The sequence below is a fragment of the Hevea brasiliensis genome, chromosome 7 (genome assembly GCF_030052815.1).
Source record: "Hevea brasiliensis isolate MT/VB/25A 57/8 chromosome 7, ASM3005281v1, whole genome shotgun sequence".
In the NCBI taxonomy this organism is placed as follows: domain Eukaryota; kingdom Viridiplantae; phylum Streptophyta; class Magnoliopsida; order Malpighiales; family Euphorbiaceae; genus Hevea; species Hevea brasiliensis.
The window spans coordinates 105,232,206-105,253,895 of NC_079499.1; the positions used below are offsets into that span (position 1 = coordinate 105,232,206).

At 33.7% G+C, this 21,690-nt stretch overlaps 2 protein-coding genes across 4 annotated transcripts; both read right to left on the reverse strand.

Moving 5' to 3' along the window:
• Positions 1 to 620: 620 nt before the first annotated feature.
• Positions 621 to 3,664, reverse strand: LOC110666797 (protein WHAT'S THIS FACTOR 1 homolog, chloroplastic). Of its 2 annotated transcripts, XM_021827405.2 has the most exons (4): positions 3,370 to 3,664; positions 2,898 to 3,085; positions 2,118 to 2,250; positions 621 to 1,820 (listed from the first exon to the last, which is right to left on the reverse strand). In XM_021827405.2, exon 4 carries the CDS (start codon positions 1,814 to 1,816, stop codon positions 716 to 718), a length of 1,101 nt encoding a protein of 366 aa, XP_021683097.2. In that variant the 5' UTR covers positions 1,817 to 1,820; positions 2,118 to 2,250; positions 2,898 to 3,085; positions 3,370 to 3,664; the 3' UTR covers positions 621 to 715. The 2 variants fall into 2 exon arrangements, with proteins under 2 accessions (XP_021683097.2, XP_021683096.2); XM_021827404.2 differs by having other exon boundaries at positions 621 to 2,250; positions 3,370 to 3,662.
• A 1,315-nt stretch (positions 3,665 to 4,979) lies between these two features.
• LOC110666796 (protein kinase STUNTED) lies at positions 4,980 to 9,194 on the reverse strand. Of its 2 annotated transcripts, XM_021827403.2 has the most exons (11): positions 8,873 to 9,189; positions 8,665 to 8,756; positions 8,132 to 8,360; positions 7,305 to 7,907; positions 6,964 to 7,212; positions 6,704 to 6,867; positions 6,564 to 6,628; positions 6,336 to 6,483; positions 5,701 to 5,850; positions 5,308 to 5,577; positions 4,980 to 5,138 (listed from the first exon to the last, which is right to left on the reverse strand). In XM_021827403.2, the coding sequence occupies exons 1-10, from the start codon at positions 9,063 to 9,065 to the stop codon at positions 5,338 to 5,340; spliced, it is 2,133 nt and encodes a 710-aa protein (XP_021683095.2). In that variant the 5' UTR covers positions 9,066 to 9,189; the 3' UTR covers positions 4,980 to 5,138; positions 5,308 to 5,337. The 2 variants fall into 2 exon arrangements, with proteins under 2 accessions (XP_021683095.2, XP_058006445.1); XM_058150462.1 differs by having other exon boundaries at positions 4,980 to 5,577; positions 8,873 to 9,194.
• Between the last annotated feature and the right edge of the window lie 12,496 nt (positions 9,195 to 21,690).

Sequence of the window (21,690 nt, forward strand, 5' to 3'; positions counted from 1 at the left end):
TCCTTACTAGTACTTTGTAAAATTACAGATACAATATGAGTATTAATTACGGATATATCATATTCCATTGTAATCTTTCTATAATCATCCAATGCAACTTCATAAACAAATAATGCCACAATTAAAATGGATGGAAAATAAGTCCTTCTCATTGCAACGATACAATTATGATAAAAGTAGTTATTAGTCTTCTATGTTATTACAACTATGAAAATTGATGATAATTAGTATTGGGACAAAAAACAGTTTTTTTTATTAATTAAATTATAAATTAATTATAATTTAAAAATAAAATATTAATATAATATTAACCTTTAAAAAGTCATTTTTATTACTTAAGAAGGCTGATATATTCCATATCAATAGAGTGGACTTAATAAAAAAAATTGGTGAAAAAATACACAAATGTTTTGTCATTTCTATGCATTAATAATAATATTCGCTATATCATAAAAGATGCTTGGCGTTTGATGGATTTTGTTTTAATTTTTGTAATGTCAATTTTGCCCTTAGCTATATGAACACAACCAAATCCTTGCTTCTTTTCTTCTTTCCCTACCATATATGCCCTGTTAACATCATTTCAATGGCAACAAATACACATCAGCCAATAACCACAATGATCAGTTCAAATATCTCATGATTTTTACATTTTATTGGATAAGAATTAGTAAAAGATTTTTTATGGATAAATCCGAATGTGAAATGATGAAATTCAAGAAGTCATCTCATTACACAAATTGATCTCCCTGCGACCACTAAGTGCTATAAATTTATCTCTAAACAACAACAAAGGACATTTATCAGTTAAATGTGAATCATTATAGGCTTCCTTGAGGAACACAGTACTCCTAACACCTTTGTTGGTGATATAAAATATGCCATGATGCTTTATCAAACAAAGCAGTAATCTAGATGGCAACAAATACTCAGAATGAAATGCATCCAATTGTATAGAAGTCAACCTCCTTTCCATAGTTAAGCTAAGAAGTTCATGAAGCATTGCCACCACACGCTTTCGTGCCTTTGGATCAGCAGCTTCAAATCTCCTAGCATTCAAGTATGGAGAAGGGAATTGCATTCTCTGCCACCTCTCAAGTTCATCAAGGTAACTCACATTTGCCCTAAAACCAGTAGGGAAGCAAATTTTAAAGGCAAATGGACCAAAGAAATTACCATCCTTTGATATTCTAACCTTCTTCTTGGGCGGATTGGAGGGAAGAACTCCTTCACATGTTAATCTTTCCTCACGGGCAGTGACTGCTAATGAAGAATCCCAGTTCTCCAAATGAAGATAAGCTTTCCCATTGACATCTTTCACCGAAAAAAATTCTGGGTACTTTGGAATCAATGACTTCTTGAAATCGCTGGGCAAACCTAATTCATTCTCAATGAATTCAATCTTTTCTAGTGGCACCCTACAATCAACTGACATCATTAACAACTTCCTCAAGTTCTTAACTAGAACGGGTTCCATTAACTCCCTAGATTCAGCTTCCTCACAGGCAACCTTCCTAGCCTTCTCAGTGAGTGTAACAGAAGGAGGCATGCTACTGCCAGCATCAACATGGAATATTGAAGGATACTTTTCAATGACAGCCATAAAGTTCCATTTCTGGACAAACCCAACTTGTTTCTCAAGGTCTCGGAGGAGGAGATGTTGGTTCTTTTGTGATTGAATAATGGCTTTAAGGTGTAAGATAACAGATGGCTTCTTCTGTAAGTCCATGACTCGATCAAGTTCATGGACTCTGTGGTATATCTTCTTTTTGGGTCTTCTTCCTCCGCTTGATTTTTGCTTCAGTGGAACCAACATTGCGCTTGATTTTTGAAGTGGGAATGGGAATAAGCAGGCATCTTTTTTGTGTAAAAGAAAGGATTTTAAAGATGGATGTAAGCAAGAAAAAATGGATGCTCTATGCATGTTGGGGAAGAAACAATACAGGTTCCGTAGAGAAAAAAAATCAAACAGTTGGAGTGCAATTTGGTGATGCCTTCAGATAGAAGCAGAAATAATTGCATTGAGTAAAACAAATATTAAGAATTTCCATAGCCAAGCAGGAGGCTGATTTCAGTACATAGCAGTAGAAATTGAAGATCCAGACCAAAAAATATACCAATCAGAGGGAGGCAGCAGTAGCGAAGAGTGGACTAGGTTGCATGAGGACTCCGACCACCATAAGATGCACACACTAGTCCTTTGCCAATTGATACATATTTGACAGCAAAGACAGACCAGAATCTGTCACACTGCAAATTAGTGGACAAGATAAAATTAGCAACCTCTTAGAAACTATTGCATATAAAATGGACATATAGATGTGACAAAAAATTAGAAGAAATTGCCTCAGTTAAAGTATACAAAAGAATTGCTTAGGAAAAAAAAAAAGCAGTTCTGCTAATTAACACTTAACTGCTGCAGATAATTGGAGCTTTTATGCAAGTAGAAAAACAGTCATATTAGAATGTCAAATTTGGTGAACTGTTATCCCATGCTTACATTTAGTTTTGACGAAAATAGAAAGCATGAATGAGCTCTCCTTTTCAAAGGGTACAAAAGAAAAATCAAATGAGGAAATGAAAACTAGAATTGTGAATCAAAGGGTAGAAAAAAGCAAACTAATGTTCTACATAGCTGAGTTGTGTGCTCATGAAAAAAGTATAAGTGGTCACAACGCAATTAGCTCAACATGTAACTAATCAATTTTTACTGCCACCATCGGGCTGTATCTTTCCAAAAGTCCACTCATGTTTGTACTTCCTTAAAAATATTACAAATAAACACTCAAACCCCAGAGCCTTAATTGACAAGGAAACAGTAGAAACGCCAAAAAGAACACAATTAGTTGCTGCTTATGTATAAATACAATGGCCAAATGAGCAGTGAGTAACAATACCTGAACTGCTACAGGGGTGAAGTTGCAACCAGCTCCTAGTAATCATACGTTAAACTTGCAGAAGAATGAAAGTCCCTTAGTCTTCTGGGGGTGTGCTAGTCTTTTTTTTTTTTTTATCCTTTTGCAAAAGAGCTAACAATGCAATTCTCCACGCAAAGAAATAGCAGACAAATGTAGTAGCTATGCTCCTGCATCAACAAGTCCACAAAAAATTAATAAAAGGCAGAGGTAGCATGAATCTGTAAGCTAGTTACATAAATTGAGATCAGTATATGATGTCATTGCAGAAGAATCAAGAGATTGTAGACAATGACAGTAATAGAGGAAAGATGATCAAAAGAGAAGAAGCAAGGAAAAACTTGCTTTGAAAATTCAGTAATCATATATTTCATTTTCAGTAGAAATCAAGAAGCCCATATTAAATTAAGCTTTACTATGAAAATAGAAGTACAAGGAATCAAGGGTAACTTACCTGAACAGAATGATTTTGCACAGCAGATGGTCGCCAAAGGAAACAGCGAGAGAGAGAGAGAGAGAGAGAGAGAGAGAGAGAGAGAAAGGGACAGATAACACCCAGAGCAGAGAAGAAAGTTGCAGAAGACGCACAAAGCAGAGAGTGGAGATGGAGGGGTGCTTTTCGTTGGACTAGAAATGGCAAAACCCTAACCTGTCCACTTTGCTTTGATGGGAATGGAAGATCCGCCGGAACAGGAGACAAAAATACCTCTATAAAATTTAATTTTATTAAGGAGTCTGCCAATTATGATAAATCAGAAACATATTCATTTTCCATTATTAGTTTTTTTTTTTTTTTTAACTAAAAGAGAAGTTAATAATAATAATAAAAAAAGATATTATTTTGCTCAAAATTGAATAGGATTATATCTAAAAATATTTGAAATATTGTTAAGAAAATTAATTAATATCTCAAAAATATTTATTATAAATTTTTAAATATATATATATATATACACAGACAAAAAAATAATAATAATAATAAAAATAAATTCAATATATGATTGAATTCTTAAATTAACAATTCTTTTTCAATTTTGTAGGGTTGTTCGATTGTAAACACGTGCAACAGGTTGGAGAAGAGTTTTCTTTTTTTCAGTTGATTAGATTTTGATTACACCTCCAACTAGGGATCTCAAGAATTAAAAAGACGACTTTATTAACGTAAAATTCATTGGTTCAGCTTCAGCTACCAACCAAAAAAGGAAATATGTGACATTATAGGAGCGGCAAAATATATGCACACATTAGGTATATCAAAATATTGTTATTTTTATCACCAAAGTTTTAACTCAATAATATTATAATTGTTTTTAAAAATTATAAAATATTAAATTTAAAACCATTGCCGAAATCAAATTAATAGATATTCTGATCAACCTGCTTCTATGTTTGCTGGAAAAGGTATGCATGTATAGAGCAAATTCCAGTAATAATCAATCGTTCAGCTCATTTTTTATTTCACTTATCGATAAAATCATTGATATTTGACTTTTGCTCCATTGTCATATATTGACATGAGTTGATTTCTTAAAACTAATCGATCATCTAGAGGTGAACCTTTGAAAGATCCGTCTACCTTGAAGCACAAGAGAAAGTTCTTCTCATATAACTGCTGAGTTGTCCATATGCAAGATGAATATTACAAGGATGGTGTCTAGTGTTGTGAAAATCAATTCATTAAAATATATATAAATATATTAATTAAAATGTATCAAAATTTGATTTAACAAACATCTAAAATGACGTTTTTTTCTAAAAAGCTTTTTTTTTTTTTTTTGAACCTGCCAACTACAATCCCAATGTCGAATCAAAGTTCTTATTCTTATCCTTAAAAAAGGAAGGAACATAGTGGGAAAAGAGTACCTTCCAAAGTTAAAAATTTAATAAGCAGTCCATTGGCAATAGGGAGTTTATCTCTCATTGCATTTGCATCCTAACAAACCCAAATTAGAAGAATGACAACATAATCCTGCTTCATGCAGCGGGAAGGAATATTGCATATTTGCATATCAAGGCAAAAAAAAGATGCAGCAAGTTATATCAACAGCTATGCCTATACCTTGATTGTCAAAAGTAGAAATTTAATTAGGCTAATGGTAATATTCATCTTCAGGTACAACTTGTTAAGGAAAAACGTTCACTCATAATGCCACCACGGCTCATTTGCGCTTTTCCACCATCTTCCAAGAAAATTCAGAGAAGATCAAGAATTGGAAACAATACCTGCCCATTTAATTTTGGAAAGTTACACTTCTTCTAAGTCAAGGAGGGGGTAAACCTCTTGCAAACAACCTCTCTGCCAAGACCCAAACAACAAACCAACCAACCAACCAACCAACCAAAAAAAAAAAAAGGAATATACAGAACAAATAAACAGGAGATATCTTCACACCTGTACATTGCATTCAACCGTAAACGATGGTTAGTCAAAGCTTGATGTGCGGCTCCATTTCCCCTGTAAGTAATCCTCTAATGAAACACCTTGTTCAGTGCTACTTATGGAAAGAGAATCATCCTCTAAATCTAGCAACGCAAGATTAAGATGGGATAGAATATTAGTAGGAAATGCTTCCCCATCCACAGTATCAACTTCTTCTGATACGCTAACTTGTTGTCTCGCCCAATTTGTCACTTCCTCGTCACCTTGAAGAAGCTTTAAAACCTGTGGACAACCAAAAAATCCAAAGGGAAGCATGTCAATTTATAGAAAAGTGAAATATCAAAACTGCAATAAAGATCAAAAATATGAAAACTACGATGAGAAACTCAGTAAAACTTCACTCACAAGGCTGATTTGTGGCCGAAATCCAGGAGAACAACTAATGCAGAGGGATGCAGCTAAAACCATTCTCTCAATCCAGTCATCATCATACTCATTTCCTATATTTGGATCAAGTAATTGGGAAACTTTACCACCCTCTAGAATTGGTCTTGCCTGTATGCCAGAATCAATCCCATATTAAATAATATATATATATATATATATTGAGTTTTAAATTTACAAAACCATCAGCTAAAATTCCTCAAACATCAACAGCAACAGAATCTCATGATTACCTAGTGGAACAACAACAAGAAACTTCAGAATCAAGCATCTGAGTATCTGACTGTATCACACTCAATGCGAAAATGATATGTAACTTGAAAGAAGATTATAAAAGTCCAATCATCAAGATAGTTCCTGACATGTCCTAAACAAGTGCATGGAGAACTCATCACCTTCCCTATGTTCTCTAATATGGATTCAAAATATCCTAATTCTTCTTGACACTTGAAGAGTTTTTCAAGCTCTCTATTCATTCTAAGGAAAATAAATAGATAGATAAAACAAATAAATAATGGAAACCATTCTACTGATCATCTGCTCATCAGGCCAAATTTCAGATAGGAAAATTTGAAAGGTGAAAGCAGAAACATTACCCACATCACAAGACTACCCTGGCCCTTAGGATTTTCACCATCAATTGGCATTCTACCAGAAAGAAGTTCAAGAAGCACGACACCAAATGCAAAGACATCAACTTTGTCACTCATTTTGCCATGCATGAAATACTCAGGAGCCAAGTAACTGCATAAAGAGAGAACTATGAAATATGTGAGTGACTGGGAAAATTGGTAAAGAACTATAAACAAGAAGCAATTACTCACCCAAATGTTCCAGCAACATCAGTGCAAGATGTTGAAACCCAACTAGCTAGTCCAAAATCTGACAGCTGAAGAAAGAAAAACATTAGCATTAAAGCTACAAATAACTAAAAAAAGCCTCAAATAACCTTAAAAAGTTGCACCTGTGGCTCAAAATCATCAGAAAGAAGTATGTTTGAAGATTTCACGTCCCTGTGGATCACAGGCTGATCATAGAGATTGTGTAGGTAGTCAAGAGCCTCAGCTACACCCAAAGCCACCTTATATCGCTCTTGCCAACCAAATGCATTCCCGTCCTTCTTATTACCTTTATCAGAAAATAGCAATTTGAAATTAAAAATCAAACGTAAAGAATGAGATTACACAAATTTCATCAAATCCAAGGCAGAAAAAAATCATATACCATGAAGCTTCTCTTCTAGGCTTCCTCTTGACAAAAAATCATAAACCAAGAGTAAATTGTTGTGCTCAAAACAGAAACCAAATAAAGAGATTATGTTCTTGTGATGCAATTGTGTAATGATCTCAATTTCTGCGACAAACTCTTTTAACACATCGTCAGATGGCTTTAAGATTTTCACTGCCAATTCCTTGCCATCAGGAAGACAACCTTTGTAAACATGACTACTACCACCTTTGCCTACCATATTTTCTGAAACAATAATTCAGTAGCAAATTAGGGAAATGAAAAAAAAAAGCCAAAATAAAAATTAATTTCATGAAATTTGGATCAAGAAAGCAAACCAGGCATGAAATTAGAAGTGGCCAAACAAAGTTCCTCATAGCTGAATAGTCTACATGATGATGAATATTTCTCATGTAGACCTTTCAACTCTTCCGGAAGGCCATTTGAACCATGGTATGGTGAGATGGGGGACCATGCAACTTCAGGGCCCACCGTTGGCACAATTGCACCATTCTCTCCTTCCAAATCAGAACAGTAGTCTTCTGTAACTCTCAAAAGAGTCTGTTTTTGATCAGGATACACTACTGATGAAGAATTCCAGCTTGGCAGTTTCAATACCCATTTAACCATGGAATTCTTTTTTACATGAGATTTCTCTATGGGTCGACGCTTGGGTAGAAATACCCGGCGAAGAATTGACCAACCCTGTTTACTCTCTGGTAATCTTTCAACCACATTAGCACTAAAATTTGACACACCCTCACTTGATTGAACCGGTACCAAAGCCAATGAATTATCAACATCAACATCACCATCATTATGTGCCTCCTCAAGTAAATCATTTCCAGCATTATCAGGCAACACTAAGTGTGAAGGACTATCTGTAGAATTCTTGTTCACGGATTTTTGCGAATAAATTTGACATTCTCGCTTGAATTTATCTGCCACCACAAAATCAGTTGCATTTGTTAATACCACTATATTATTACTCACATATCCCCAAAAGTAACCAAACAATAATTTTATGGGAATAATAATTCATTCAAGCACAAAACAACAAAACTGAGCATATGTACGAAATCATGTAAGAGGAACCGATCATAAAATGAGGATTGTTCTTGATGAAAGCAAAAACCATAAATTAAAAAAAAAAAAAAAAATCAACCTTGGGTTGCTTCTCTTTGGAATACGATTTTGCAATTACTAACGGCATAGACTGAGAAACTCTTTGACAAATTTCTGGCACAATACTTGGCTATCGAGGTTGAGGAACGGATTTTGTGACGGGTCTTAGAAGTTCCCACGATAACCTTACCTGCACCACTTGATTTTGCTTCTCTTACCAAAATTTTCCTCGCCGATGAACCTCTACACACTTTTAGCTTCAAATCTACCTGTAACGATTCATCCAATTCAATCATGCCACTTCTAATTCATTTTTCCAAATCTAAAAATGCATATATACAAAGATGAAAGGTACTTGCACTCTATTTCCTAGTTATAAATAATGGAGACAATAGGTTAAAAAAAAAAAAAAAAAGGAAAACTATCACAACAACAAGATGAAATTCAATCTTAAAAAAATAATTTAAAAAAAAAAGGTTGTGGTCAACTTAAGATTAGAATCCTGAAATTGGTCTACATCCCATCATTTTCACAGGAACAAAACAAGAGAGAGAGAGAGAGAGAGATAGAGACCTGCTTCAAGTTGCAGAAACCTTCATAGACTGCCAACAAAGAATCAAATGTCTTTACTAGAGACAGAAGCGATGCTGTGCCTCCTACAAAATCTACACCAAAAACCCATATAACAAAATTATTTGTTTATCCCAAAAAAAAAACACTAGAAACACATATATAGAGATAGAGAGGTAAATGCGAGTGATAATGGAGTCGATCACCATACCAGTAACAGATTCGAGAACGTGAAGAGCAATGACACGGTCACCAGGCTTTGCCACTTTCATCAGCGACCACGTAAGCAATTCTCTGCTCTCCGCATCGAACTTGACCCCTACAACCACCACTTCACCTCCTTCCCAGCCGTCGCCTCCCACAACCGCAGCCCCACCCACCGTCCGTTCTCTGATAAGCTTCATCTCTCTCTATCTCTCTCTCTCTCTCTGAAGCGAAAAAGAAACAGAGATGCTTTGTTTCGTTGGTTGGGCCTCAGTCAGTGAGTTTTGTGCATATGGGGAAGCGAGAAATCGAATCATTCTCTCAGAGATCGTACATTACGCACTGCTTTCATTTCATTCATTTCCTCTTTCAACTGTTTCGAGGAAATATTATGCTGTTGGCTGATCCATCGTGTGTTCTTTGCTGTCTCAGCCGTTGGATCCCTTTGACGATTCTGATTTTGATTTGATTCGTCGAGATGCTGCGTTTTGGACTTAATATGGATTACAGGACAAATCCAACTGATCGGATCGATGCTCAGCTGAATAGAGGACAAACTGAGACAACTATGCTATTCAATTTGAAGCTACTCTTTTATTTTTATTTTTGTAAAATTACAAAAAGTCCACTAAAATTAGTAATTTATAAAAATATCATAATTTTTTTTATTAGCAGTGTCAATTTAAATTAAACCGTTAAAATTCAAATTAAATGTAAAAATAAGGGATAGAATTTAACTCTCTCTCTCGGTTTAGTATTTTTTTTTTCTATTTTTATGAATTTTTTATTTTTATATTTTAATTAAATAAATTAAGATATTTTTAAATTTAAAATTAATATAATTTATAATTAATTATGACTTAGAAACTCTAAGTATATTAATTATATTGTTAAATATTGAAAATTTATTGTATATTATTATGGTTTTTAATATTTAAAATTTTAATTTTTACATTATTTATAATATTGCATTCCACTACAGAGATTTCAACTCCATACATGCTTATTGAAATAGGAAAAAGATACTAAATGTAACACCCCAAAATTTTAAACTTTATTATTTTATGAGTATTATTAATATTTTAATTTTATTAAATTTTAAGAAATTATTTGAGATTTTTTGAATTTTAAAAATCGGGTTCGATTTTCTGAAAATATAAACTTTGATGATTTTTAAAAATTTATTTAAAGACCACGTGGCAAAACTAAAAGCATATTTGGAGTCTACGAATTTTTTTGAGTTTTCTGAAATTTTTTTCAAAATTTTTGGACCTAGTTTTTGGTCCCGAGCCAAAGTAAAAATTTAAAATTTTGTATTCCAAATCGAACCGACCGAATCGAACATGACCGGATCGGACCGATCGAATCGGACCAGCTCTCTCCCCTTCTTCTTTTTCTCCCGCGCGCGTCCCCTCTTCTTTCTCTCTTTCTCCCGTTTTCTCTCTCCTCCCACCACGGCCACCACCCGCCACTCCCAGCCACTCAGGCCACGCACCTCCTTCCCCGTGGCCGCCGCCCAGAAAAATGCGTGCGAACACCCCTCCCTTGTGCGCGCGCCTTTTCGACTTCCCGGCCAAAATCCGGCCGATCCGATCACCAATCAGACCGGGTCTTGTGTCTAAACTCATCTACTCGTCGAGAGTTTTCCATAGACACCAAGAACACCGAAATCCATCAAGCGGTTTGTCCAAGTTTTGCCCGGGAAGTTTTAGCCCATTTTGATTTTCGGGCTAGATTTCTCGCAAACCGTGAATCCCACGAGAAAACTGAGAGTACCAGAGCGCTCCACTTGTCGAGAGCTTCGCGGCGACATAAATTTTGAATTTTTCCGATACTGTTTTTCGATGGGTCCAATGGAACTTCGCAGTGTCTTTCTGAGCATTAAATGAGCTTAGAAAATTCTGAAAAATTTATGTACTAACCCCCGTGTTGTGGGCTTCGTGTAGGTATCCTCAATTCGTGGAAATTCGACGATTGGCCAAGTGCATGAATTTCGGCGAACAGAACCGTTCTGGAAAAGTCTCCGAATTGGACCGAGGTTTTGGCTACCCCCCATTGTCAGACGTCCCGAGTGCGTCCCCAGAGTCGGAATCGGCAAAGGTAAACCCGAACCTTGCTTTTTCGTAATTTTCTAGTACTTAAATAGGATTAAAAATCCATAAAATATTCGTGGTAACTCAGAAAATTATGATTCTTTTTGCAATAGCCTAGTAATATTGCTAAGGACCGCGGAGCAAAGTTTTAGAATTTTTAGAGCTTATTTGGATAGTTTTTGCAAAAATGATCCATTATAAGGACTAAATTAAAATTTTACATATTGTGATGGATGACTGATTTGATGGGCCCAGGAGGGGCTGTGTGATGAGATTGAGTTGTGGATATATGGGTTGTGAATATAGAAGTGTGTTTTGAGCCCTTTTGCAGGTTGAGTAGGTCCTAGGTATAGAAGAAACTCTGTCGAATTTTCGGCACGACTTATGACGTATTTGGTCTTTTCTTGATTTGTATTGAGTCATTTATATTAAATAATTGTAATGTAATTGTCAGGTGAGCCGGGACAGCCTTCTTCCTCCGCCCAGCTGCCCCAGTGACCGTTGTCAAGTCTGTGAGTAAAATATTAATTTTAATTGTAATTTCACTATTATTATATGTTCAAGCATGTCCATGCATCACTTATATGTATGTATCTATTTAGATAAACTCTAGGCACGTTTTATGTTGCACTTATAACTGTTAAAGTGCCATGAATATTGTTGTGGTAATTTGGAGCAGTGTGCGTGCGTTGGTGTGCGTGTGATGTGGTGTGGACTATGGATAGGACGGGTAGACACGGCTTGAGATCTTCGCTGGGACCCGGTCCTTCGGGGTAGTCACGGCTTGAGTTCTTCGCTGGGACCCCGATTTGGTTTATTGAGCGAAAGTTCGGCTTGAGTTTTTCGCTGGCACCAGGTTGGATTTAATAGAGCTGTATAGGGGATCAGCTCCCATATATTATGATTGATATTACTGGGTGTGTGAGTGCTCCAAATTACCTTTTTGCTGTTATGATGTGAAAATATTATTATGTTGCATTTCACTCTACAGGGTGCATTAGTTTTAGTTAGTTATAGAGATTATGGTTAAAATTGATATTTTACTCTCTGAGTCGAACGCTCACTCCTGTTCAATATTTTTCCGGGCCACAGGAGGATATTTTTGAGGTTAACCTGCTTTCTCCTCGCAGGTTATTTATTCATGATTGTGTAATTCTATAAATTTCTAGAATATTCGCATGTTTTAGAAATGTTTATTTGATATGGGTCTGTAAACTAAATTGTTATTTTGGACCTGTAAACTTAATATTCTATGCATGTTTGATGGATTGGATGAGGGAGCTGAGCTCCCATTTATTTTATGCTGATGAGTATGTGGAGGGTGAGCTGAGCTCTCCAATTAAGTATTTATTGTGTTTACAGGTCGGGTGAGTCAAAAACTCCCCGTTGAAAGGTCCATTTTATAGCCGGACTCTGTCCTGTTGATTTCTTGAAATTGGGCCCAAATGGGCCTTAGAGTTGGGTTAAGTGAATAATTAGGCTTACTACGGGCCTCGGGGGCTTTAAGCTGGCCAGGTCCTAGTGCCGGTCCGGCCCATAGGTTGGGTCGTGGCACCAAAAGAACAAGAATTAAAATAATTTAAAAGCTTTTAGGATGAATATATAGAACTTAAAAGTAAAATTATTTGTTTATAATGTAAATTAAATTTTTTATAAAAATTATTATTTTAAATAATTATTATATAATTGAGATTCTTTTTATTGAAAATCTTTGTAAATATTTTTTATTAAAATTTTTTTGATATAATAGTATTACAATATAAGTTTACTGTTACAAGTAAAAATTGTTTGACATAATAGTATTAATATCTTATAATTGGATTGACCATGAAAAAATTAAGAATTACAATATTTTATATTGTCAAATATATTTCTTTTTACATAAATGACTAAAGTGATCATACATATTAGTGTAATTTTATCTGATAAAATACTATTTTACCTTTATTTCATTTTAAATTTAAAAAAAATTGTTCGATAATTAATTCATAAATGATCAATTTAAATAAATATAGTTATATATAAAGATTTTTTTTTTTTAATTAAAAGAGGGGTTAATTAACTTTTTTTTTTAACTACATAAATCTGCCATTGTTCTCATTAAAATATCTATCAAATAATATATAATTTTATAATCAATAATCATTTCATAAAATTATTTATTTGTTTATTTTGGTATTATTAATTTTTATTAAAATTTTAACCCAAGACTTTACAACATTAGGGATTATTTATTTAATGAGTAAAGTTTAATTAAAATTGCCTTTTTTTTTTTTACATAATTTCAAGTCAATCTAAATTTTTAAAATACTAGCCCATACAATTCCTAGTAAATCCCTAAATTTATGAGGATAAACAAAATATTTATTTAAAATAAAATAATTTAGCTAGCTTGATGGCTAAATATGGATTCAACTCTTACCTTTCTAATTTTTGTATATTGTATATTAAAAATATTATATGTATAATTAGAAGATGCTTCACAATTGTAAAACTCAGAAGTGTGTAGATGGAATCAAAATTCAATTATATTCTTTCTACCTCTAAATTTTCTCTAATAACATTGTAATTCAATTTTTTTTATATGAGAAAAAATTAAAAAAAAAGGGCATGAAAAGGAATAAGTGTTTAAGACATGACAAAAAGAAAATTAATTTTATTTTTTAATTCATTTGGTTGCATATCTTCTCTAAACCTTTTAATGTGAATGTTGCACAAAATCCATTTGTTTGATGACAATGGACCCACAAAAATCTAAGTAACCTAATTCTAATGTATGCAATTAGTCATAAGGTTTAGATTTTTTTTTTTTTAAGTGATACAGTGATTGTAATCAACCTTTTAAAAAGCCTATTTTACTTTTTATAAATAAAAAATATTTATTTTTTTTCAATTTAAAATTTATCATTTATTTTTGTGTTTATAAATTCTATATTTATAAATTAATTTTATAAAATATTTTATTATATTACTCTCATTTAATTTTTAAAATTTCATTATATATCTCATTTAATATTTTTTTAGTCATTTTAATAATAAATATACTTATAAATTATTTTTTACTAAACATATTAATTATTTACCAGTCATTTATAAATATTTTAATCAAACACGTAACTATTTAAAATTTTAAATGTTTATAGGTTTAAATTAACTTATAAGTATTAATTTTTACAAGTTAACACAAATATATATATGATAAATTTTATTAAAAATATAGTAAACTATATTTAAAATAATAATTTATTAATTAAAAATATGAAATTAAATTATATATTAAGTATAAGTAATAATTTTCCATAATCCGATTACAGCTTGACAACCTTTAACAACAAGATAACATATAATCAAGGGCATAACTATGATAAAAAAAATTATTACACGATATATGATGAAAAATAAATTAAAAATTAAAAACAGATGTGATGTTAATATGTTTTATTATATTAATATACATATAATAAATGAATTAAAATTTTATTTTATTAAAATATTTGATTTTTAAAATAAAATTATAAAAATTGACTAAATCATACTCAACTCAACTAAGCCTTTATCCCAAAAATTTGGGATCGACTATATGGATTCACTTTATCTGCTCTAAACAATTTTGGATTAAATCCTCATAAATTTGTAATGCTTCTAGGTCACGTTGTACTGCTCTCCTCCAAGTCAATTTAGATCTACCTCTTTTTTTCTTTATATTCTCTAACCTAATGTGCTCTACTTGTCTAACTGGAGCCTCCGTATATCTACGCTTCACATGACCAAACCACCTCAATCTCTCTTCTCTCAACTTATCGTCAATTGGTACCACTCCTACCTTTTCTCTAATACTCTCATTATGGACTTTATTTAGTCTAGTATGGCCACTCATCCACCTTAACATTCTCATATCTGCAACTCTTATTTTAGACGCATATGACTCCTTCAATGCCCAATACTCACTACCATATAACATAGCCGGTCGTATGGCTGTACGATAAAATTTTCCTTTCAACTTATTAGGAATCTTGCCATCACATAAAACTCTCGTGACACGTCTCCACTTCAACTATCCGGCTTTAATCCTATGACTAACATCCTCCTCATATCCCCCATCTACTTGAATGACTAAGCCAAGATATTTAAAGTGATTACTTTGGGACAGTACCACTCCATCCAAACTAACTCCTTCCCTATCACCAGTTTAGCCTTCAATGAACTTGCAATGCATGTATTCTGTCTTCGTTCTACTTAACTTAAAGCCCTTTGACTCTAGAGTACTTCTCCAAAGCTCTAGCTTTCTATTGACTCCTTCTCGCGTCTCATCTATCAGAACAATATCATCCGCAAATATCATGCACCAAGGAATACTCTCTTGTATATGTTTCGTCAATTCATCTAAAACTAATGTAAAAAGGTAAGGGCTTATAGCTGATCCTTAGTGTAATCTGTCACGACCCAACCTATGGGCCGGACCGGCACTAGGACCTGGGCCAGCCTAAAGCCCCCGAGGCCCGTAGTAAGTCTTAACTATTCATTAACCCAACTCTAAGGCCCATTGGGCCCAAATTCAAGAAAACAAACGGACAGAGTCCGGCCATAAAATGGACTTTCCAACGGGGAGTTTTCGACTCACCCGACCTGTAAACACGATAAACAATTCATTGGGGAGCTCAGCTCACCCTCCACATACTCATCAACATAATAATAAATGGGAGCTCAGCTCCCTCATCCAATCCATCAAAACAGACTTAAAATATTAAGTTTACAGGTCCAACATGATAATAATATTACAGACCAAATTCAAATAATTACTGCTAACACATGCAGAAATTCTAGGAGTAATTAAAATTACACAAATATTAATAAACAACCTGCGAAGTAGAAAAGCAGGTTAACCCAGAACAAAATATCCTCCTGTGGCCTGTAAAAATTTTTGAACAGGAGTGAGCGTTCGACTCAGAGAGTAAAATATCAATTTTAACCATAATCTCTATAACTATCTAAAACTAATGCACCCTGTAGAGTGAAATGCAACATCCACATCATTTTCACATCATAACATCAAAAAGGTAATTTGGAGCACTCACGCACCCCGTAGCATCAATCATAACATATGGGGTGATCCTCTCTCTTAAATCCAACGTGCCAAGAACTCAAGCCGGACTTTCGCTTAATAAACCAAATCGAGGTCCCAGCGAAGAACTCAAGCCGTGACTACCCCTCGAAGGATCGGGTTCCCAGCGAAGAACTCAAGCCGTGACTACCCGTCCTATCCATAGTCCACACCACATCACACGCACACCAACGCACGCACACTGCTCCAAATTACCACAACAATATCATGGCACTTTAACAGTTATCAATGCATCATAAATCGTGCCTAGAGTTTAACTACATAAATAACATATAATAATATCGAAATTACAATTAAAATTAATATTTTACTCACAGACTTGACGACAATCACTGTGGCGGCTGGGCGGAGGAAGAAGGCTCACGACAATTATATTACAATTATTTAATACAATCGACTCAATACAAACAAAGAAAAAGACCAATACGTTCTAAGTCGTAGAAAATCCGTGAGTCTCCCTATACCTAGGACCTACCCAACTGCAAAGGGCTAAAAACGCACTTCTATATTCACAATCCATATATCAACAGTTCAATCATATCACACAGCCCCTCACAGGACCATCAAATCAATCACCCATCACAATACGAAAATTTCAATTTAGTACTTATTATTGATCATTTTTGCAAAAACTGCCCAAACAAGCTCTAAAAATTATAAAACTTTGCCCCGTGGTCCTTAGCAATATTACTAAGCTATTGCAAAAAGAATCGTAATTTTCTAAGCTACCACGAATATTTTATGGATTTTTAATCCTATTTAAGCACTAGAAAATTACGAAAAAACAAGGTTCGGGTTTACCTTTGCCGATTCCGACTTCGGGGACGCACTCGGGACGTCTGACAATGGGGGGGTAGCCAAAACCTCGGTCCAATTTGGAGACTTTTCCAGATCGAATTTCCGCGAATCGAGGATACCTACACGAAGCCCATAACACGGGGGTTAGTACATAAATTTTTCAGAATTTTCTAAGCTCATTTAATGCTCGGAAAAACACTGCGAAGTTTCGTGGGACCCACCGAAAAACGGTGTCGGAAAAATTCAAAATTTATGTCCCCGCGAAGCTCTCGACGAGTGGAGCGTGCTGGTAGCCTCGGTTTTCTCATGGGATTCACGGTTTTCGAGAAATCTAGCCCAAAAGTCGAAATGTGCTAAAATCTTCCCGAGCAAAAATCGGACAAATCGCTCGATGGATTTCGGCGTTCTTGGTGTCTATGGAAAGCTCTCGCCGAGTAGATGATTTTCGACACAAGACCCGGTTCAATCGGTGGCCGGATCGGCCGGATTTGGCGGGAAACGGCGCGCCACGCAGGGCGTTACCAGCGTTTTCGGCCGTTTGGGCCGGCCGTTGGGCTAGTGGCTGGTCGTGGTGGGGTGGGAGAGAGAAAGCGAGAGAGAAAAGGGAGAGGGCCATCGCGCGGAGGGAGGAGAAAAAGAAGAAGACCGGTCGGTTCGATTCGCTTCGATTCGAAATACAAAATTTTGAATTTTACTGCCTCGGGACCAAAACGAGGTCCAAAATTCGAAAAATTCCATAAAACTCAGAAAAATACGTAGACTCCAAATATATTTTTAGTTTTGCCACGTGGTCTTTAAATTAATTTTTAAAAATCATCAAAGTTTATATTTTCGGAAAATCGAACCCGATTTTTAAAATCCGAAAAATCTCAAAAAAATTCCTAAAATTTAAATAAAATTAAAATACAAAAAATGCTCATAAATTTTAAAATTTTGGGGTGTTACATAATTCAATTGAGATCGAAAAATCTCTTGTGTCCCCTCCCACTGTGCACACAATAGTAGTTGCTCCTTCATACATATCTTTCAATACTTATATGTACCTAATAGATACCCTCTTTTGTTCTAACACACTCCATAGGACATCTCTTGAAACACTATCATAAGTCTTCTCCAAATCAATAAAAACTATTTGTAGATCTTTCTTCACATCTCTATATTTCTCCATTAAGCTTCTAATGAGAAAGATTGCTTCCATAGTTGAACGACCGGGCATGAAGCCAAATTGATTGAGAGAGATAGAAGTATCATAATGTAGTTGATGCTCCACAACTCTCTCCCACAACTTCATAGTATGGCTTATGAGTTTAATTCTCCTATAGTTCGAGCAACTCTGTATGTCTCTCTTATTTTTAAAACTAGGTACTAAAATACTCCTCCTCCATTCATCGGGCATTTTCTTTTAGTTTAGAATATTATTAAATAATTTAGTTAACCATGCCACTCCCATATCTCCCAAACACTTCAACACTTCAATTGGTATTCTATCGGGTCCACAGGCTTTATCCACTTTCATTCTCTTAAGTATTTCCTTTACTTCTAAAGATCTAATTCTTCTAGTATAATTCATATTCTTTTCTATCGTTCTATAGTCTATATTCACGTTATTACCATTTTGACTATTATTAAAAAGATCATTCAAATAATTTCTCTATCTTTCTTTAATATCCTCATCTTTTACCAATACTTTTCCTTCTTTATCCTTAATGCACCTAACGTGATTGAGATCTTGACATTTCCTTTCTCTCCTCCTTGCTAATCTATAAATATCTTTCTCCCATTTTTTAGTTTCAAGTTTCTCATATAACTTTTCAAAGGCCTGTACTCTTGCTTGACTAACTGCCCTTTTTACCTCTTTCTTTGCAATCTTGTACTGTTCATATGCCTTATTATTATCACATTTAGGTAATTTCTTATACCATTCCCTTTTTCTCTTCACTGCCTTTTGTACTTCCTCATTCCACCATCATCTCTCTTTTGAGGGTGGTTCATGTCCTTTAGACTCTCCAAGTACTTTTCTAGCTACTTCTTTAATCTTTGATACCATCTGTATCCATATATCATTGGCCTCCATATTCAGCTTCCATGCTTCAGACTCGAGAAGCTCATTTTTGAACTTCACTTGCTTTACTCATTTGAACTCCCACCACTTTGTTCGAGCTACACTATTTCTTCTGACCTTACTTGAATTGTTCCTAAACTTGACATCCAATACCACTAACCGATGTTGACTTGTTAAAGCCTCTCCTGGAATGACCTTGCAACCCTTGTATAGAGCTCTATTTGTCTTCCTGGTTAAGAGGAAATCAATTTGGCTTCTATGTTGCCCACTTTTGAAAGTCTCTAAATGTGACTCTCTTTTTATAAAGTAGGTATTTGCTAGTATTAGGTCGTCTGCCATAGTAAAATCCAGTATGCTTTTTCCCTCCTCATTTCGACTACCAAAACCAAAACCTCCATGAACTTTCTCATAGCCTTGCTTATCACTTCCTACATGTCCATTCAAATCTCCACCAATGAAAATATTCTCTTCATTCAGTATGCTTTGCATTAAATCATCCATATCTTCCCAAAACCTTTGTTTACTCCCACTATCTAGTCCTATTTGTGGGGCATAAGCACTAACTACATTTATTGTTTTTCCTTCTAGTACTAGCTTTACTAGTATAATTCTATCTCCTACTCTTTTTACAGCTATTACAGCGTCTTTCAATGTCCTGTTTATGATTATGCCCACTCCGTTCTTATTTCTCTCATTTTCGGTAAACCACAGTTTGTACCCTGAATTATCCACTTCCTTGCTTTTCTCTCCTACCCATTTAATCTCCTGAATGCAAGCAATATTCACCATTTTCCTTTCCAAGGTATCCACAAGCTCCATTAATTTTCTTGTAAGTGATCCAACATTTCAAGTACTCACCCTGATCCTCCTCCTATCCTGTTCCTTCCTAATTGGTCTCCTTTTATGATATCTTCTATTATTTTCTATGTATATCTTGTGTTCTATTCCACTATCTGTTCTATTATCTATCCTATGAACTAACTTCTTTACCTACACCGTCCATGATGTGGGAACTCTTGCTCACTTAACACCACACCCGGGCGCCGGCATGGCGCGTCACTTTCTGTGAACGCCCTATACCCTTACATATTTCTCACTACACCCAGGTTACGATGTAGCGCGTCATTAGTAGAGGACGCCCCAATGTTTATATCATTTGAATCCATATCATAAGGTGTGATGAAATTTTTACGTTAGTTGTCACCTACCGCAATCCTCCTCATTTATCCGGACTTAGGACCGGCTAAGCGCAAACTACTTAGGCAAAGTTAAAAATTAAATGTCATTAAAAAAAAAAAAGAAAAAAAGGCAAGGGCCATACCAGAAAAGGGGCATGTTGTTACTTGTTGCCATCATGCCATGGGAATCAAATCATGTGTGATCATGTGCCTTTGCCTGATTTATGTGGACCAATGTGTTTATTTCACTAATTCCTATTCTGCTGTTTACCGATAGATTGATGTGGTAGGCTCCATCCCATGTACTGCCTAATCAATTCTATCATTCTTAATATTTCTATGCACTTTAAAGATATATATATTTTTTTTAATGCACTCTTATTGGGCCCTCCACAATTGGGCCAAAACCAGCAGTTTGAAGACTGTAATAAGATCCAAAAGTTCTCAATCTAATGCTAAAAATTACTTTTCATTTTTTTTAAAGAAAAAAAATTAATTTTAAATGAATTGGTTTTTATCCTGTTCAAATATGATTTATTTATCTTTTATTTAGTCACCTATATAATTTTTTTATATAAAATATCATTTATTTACTTGTGAATATAAATATATATTTAAAAAATATTTTATGTTAATGTAAATTATTTTTACATGGTAACAAAAATTACTTTGTTAATTATTAATTAGTTGCAAAAAAATATTCAGATGAAGATTCAGACTATAATTTTAATTGTATTTTTCACTTCTTTTTATATAAGAGTTTCATTATTATTTAACATATTTTTTTATGAGGATTGGGAGGTAAGAACTTAATAGAGTGTTTATCTTAATTTATAAGTTAATTTCTTATAAATTAAAAAAAAATAAAGTTATCAATTTTTCATACTGATACTTATAAATTTTATATTTATAAATTAATTTGGTAAAATATTTTACTACATTATCCCTATTTAATTTTTAAAAATTTATTATAAATTTTATTTAATAATAATTTTAGTTAATTTAATAATAAATATAATTATAACTTATTTTTTACTAATCGCATTAACCGCTTATCAATTACTTATAAACACTTTAATTAAATATGTAAATTTTTAAAATTTTAAATATTTATAAGTTTAGATTAGTTTATAAATTGATTTTTATAAGTTAAATTAAATATCCTTTAAATCTCAATTTATTAAGTAAATGATATGCTTTTAATCAGTATATCAAGCTAGATTAGACTTAAATTCTCCGATATCATTTTCTACTGCATTAGTAATTATATTATTGGTAAATTAAACTAAAAATTATTTTAAAAAATTAGCATATTTTTTTATAGTTAATATTTTTCTAAGAATAGTTATACTAAAATGCAATTTTTTAAATGAAAATTTTAGCATCATTTCATTAATTATGTAAAAATGTGGCTTAAAGTATGAGAATTTTATTAATTAATGCTTATTATATATTTAAGTAATTAACTAATATTATTAAAATAATATAACAATTGTAAAATATTTAATGATATGCAATGTACAAGCTTAAAAAAATAGTCAAAATGAAATAAGTTAATAATTTTAAATTGAA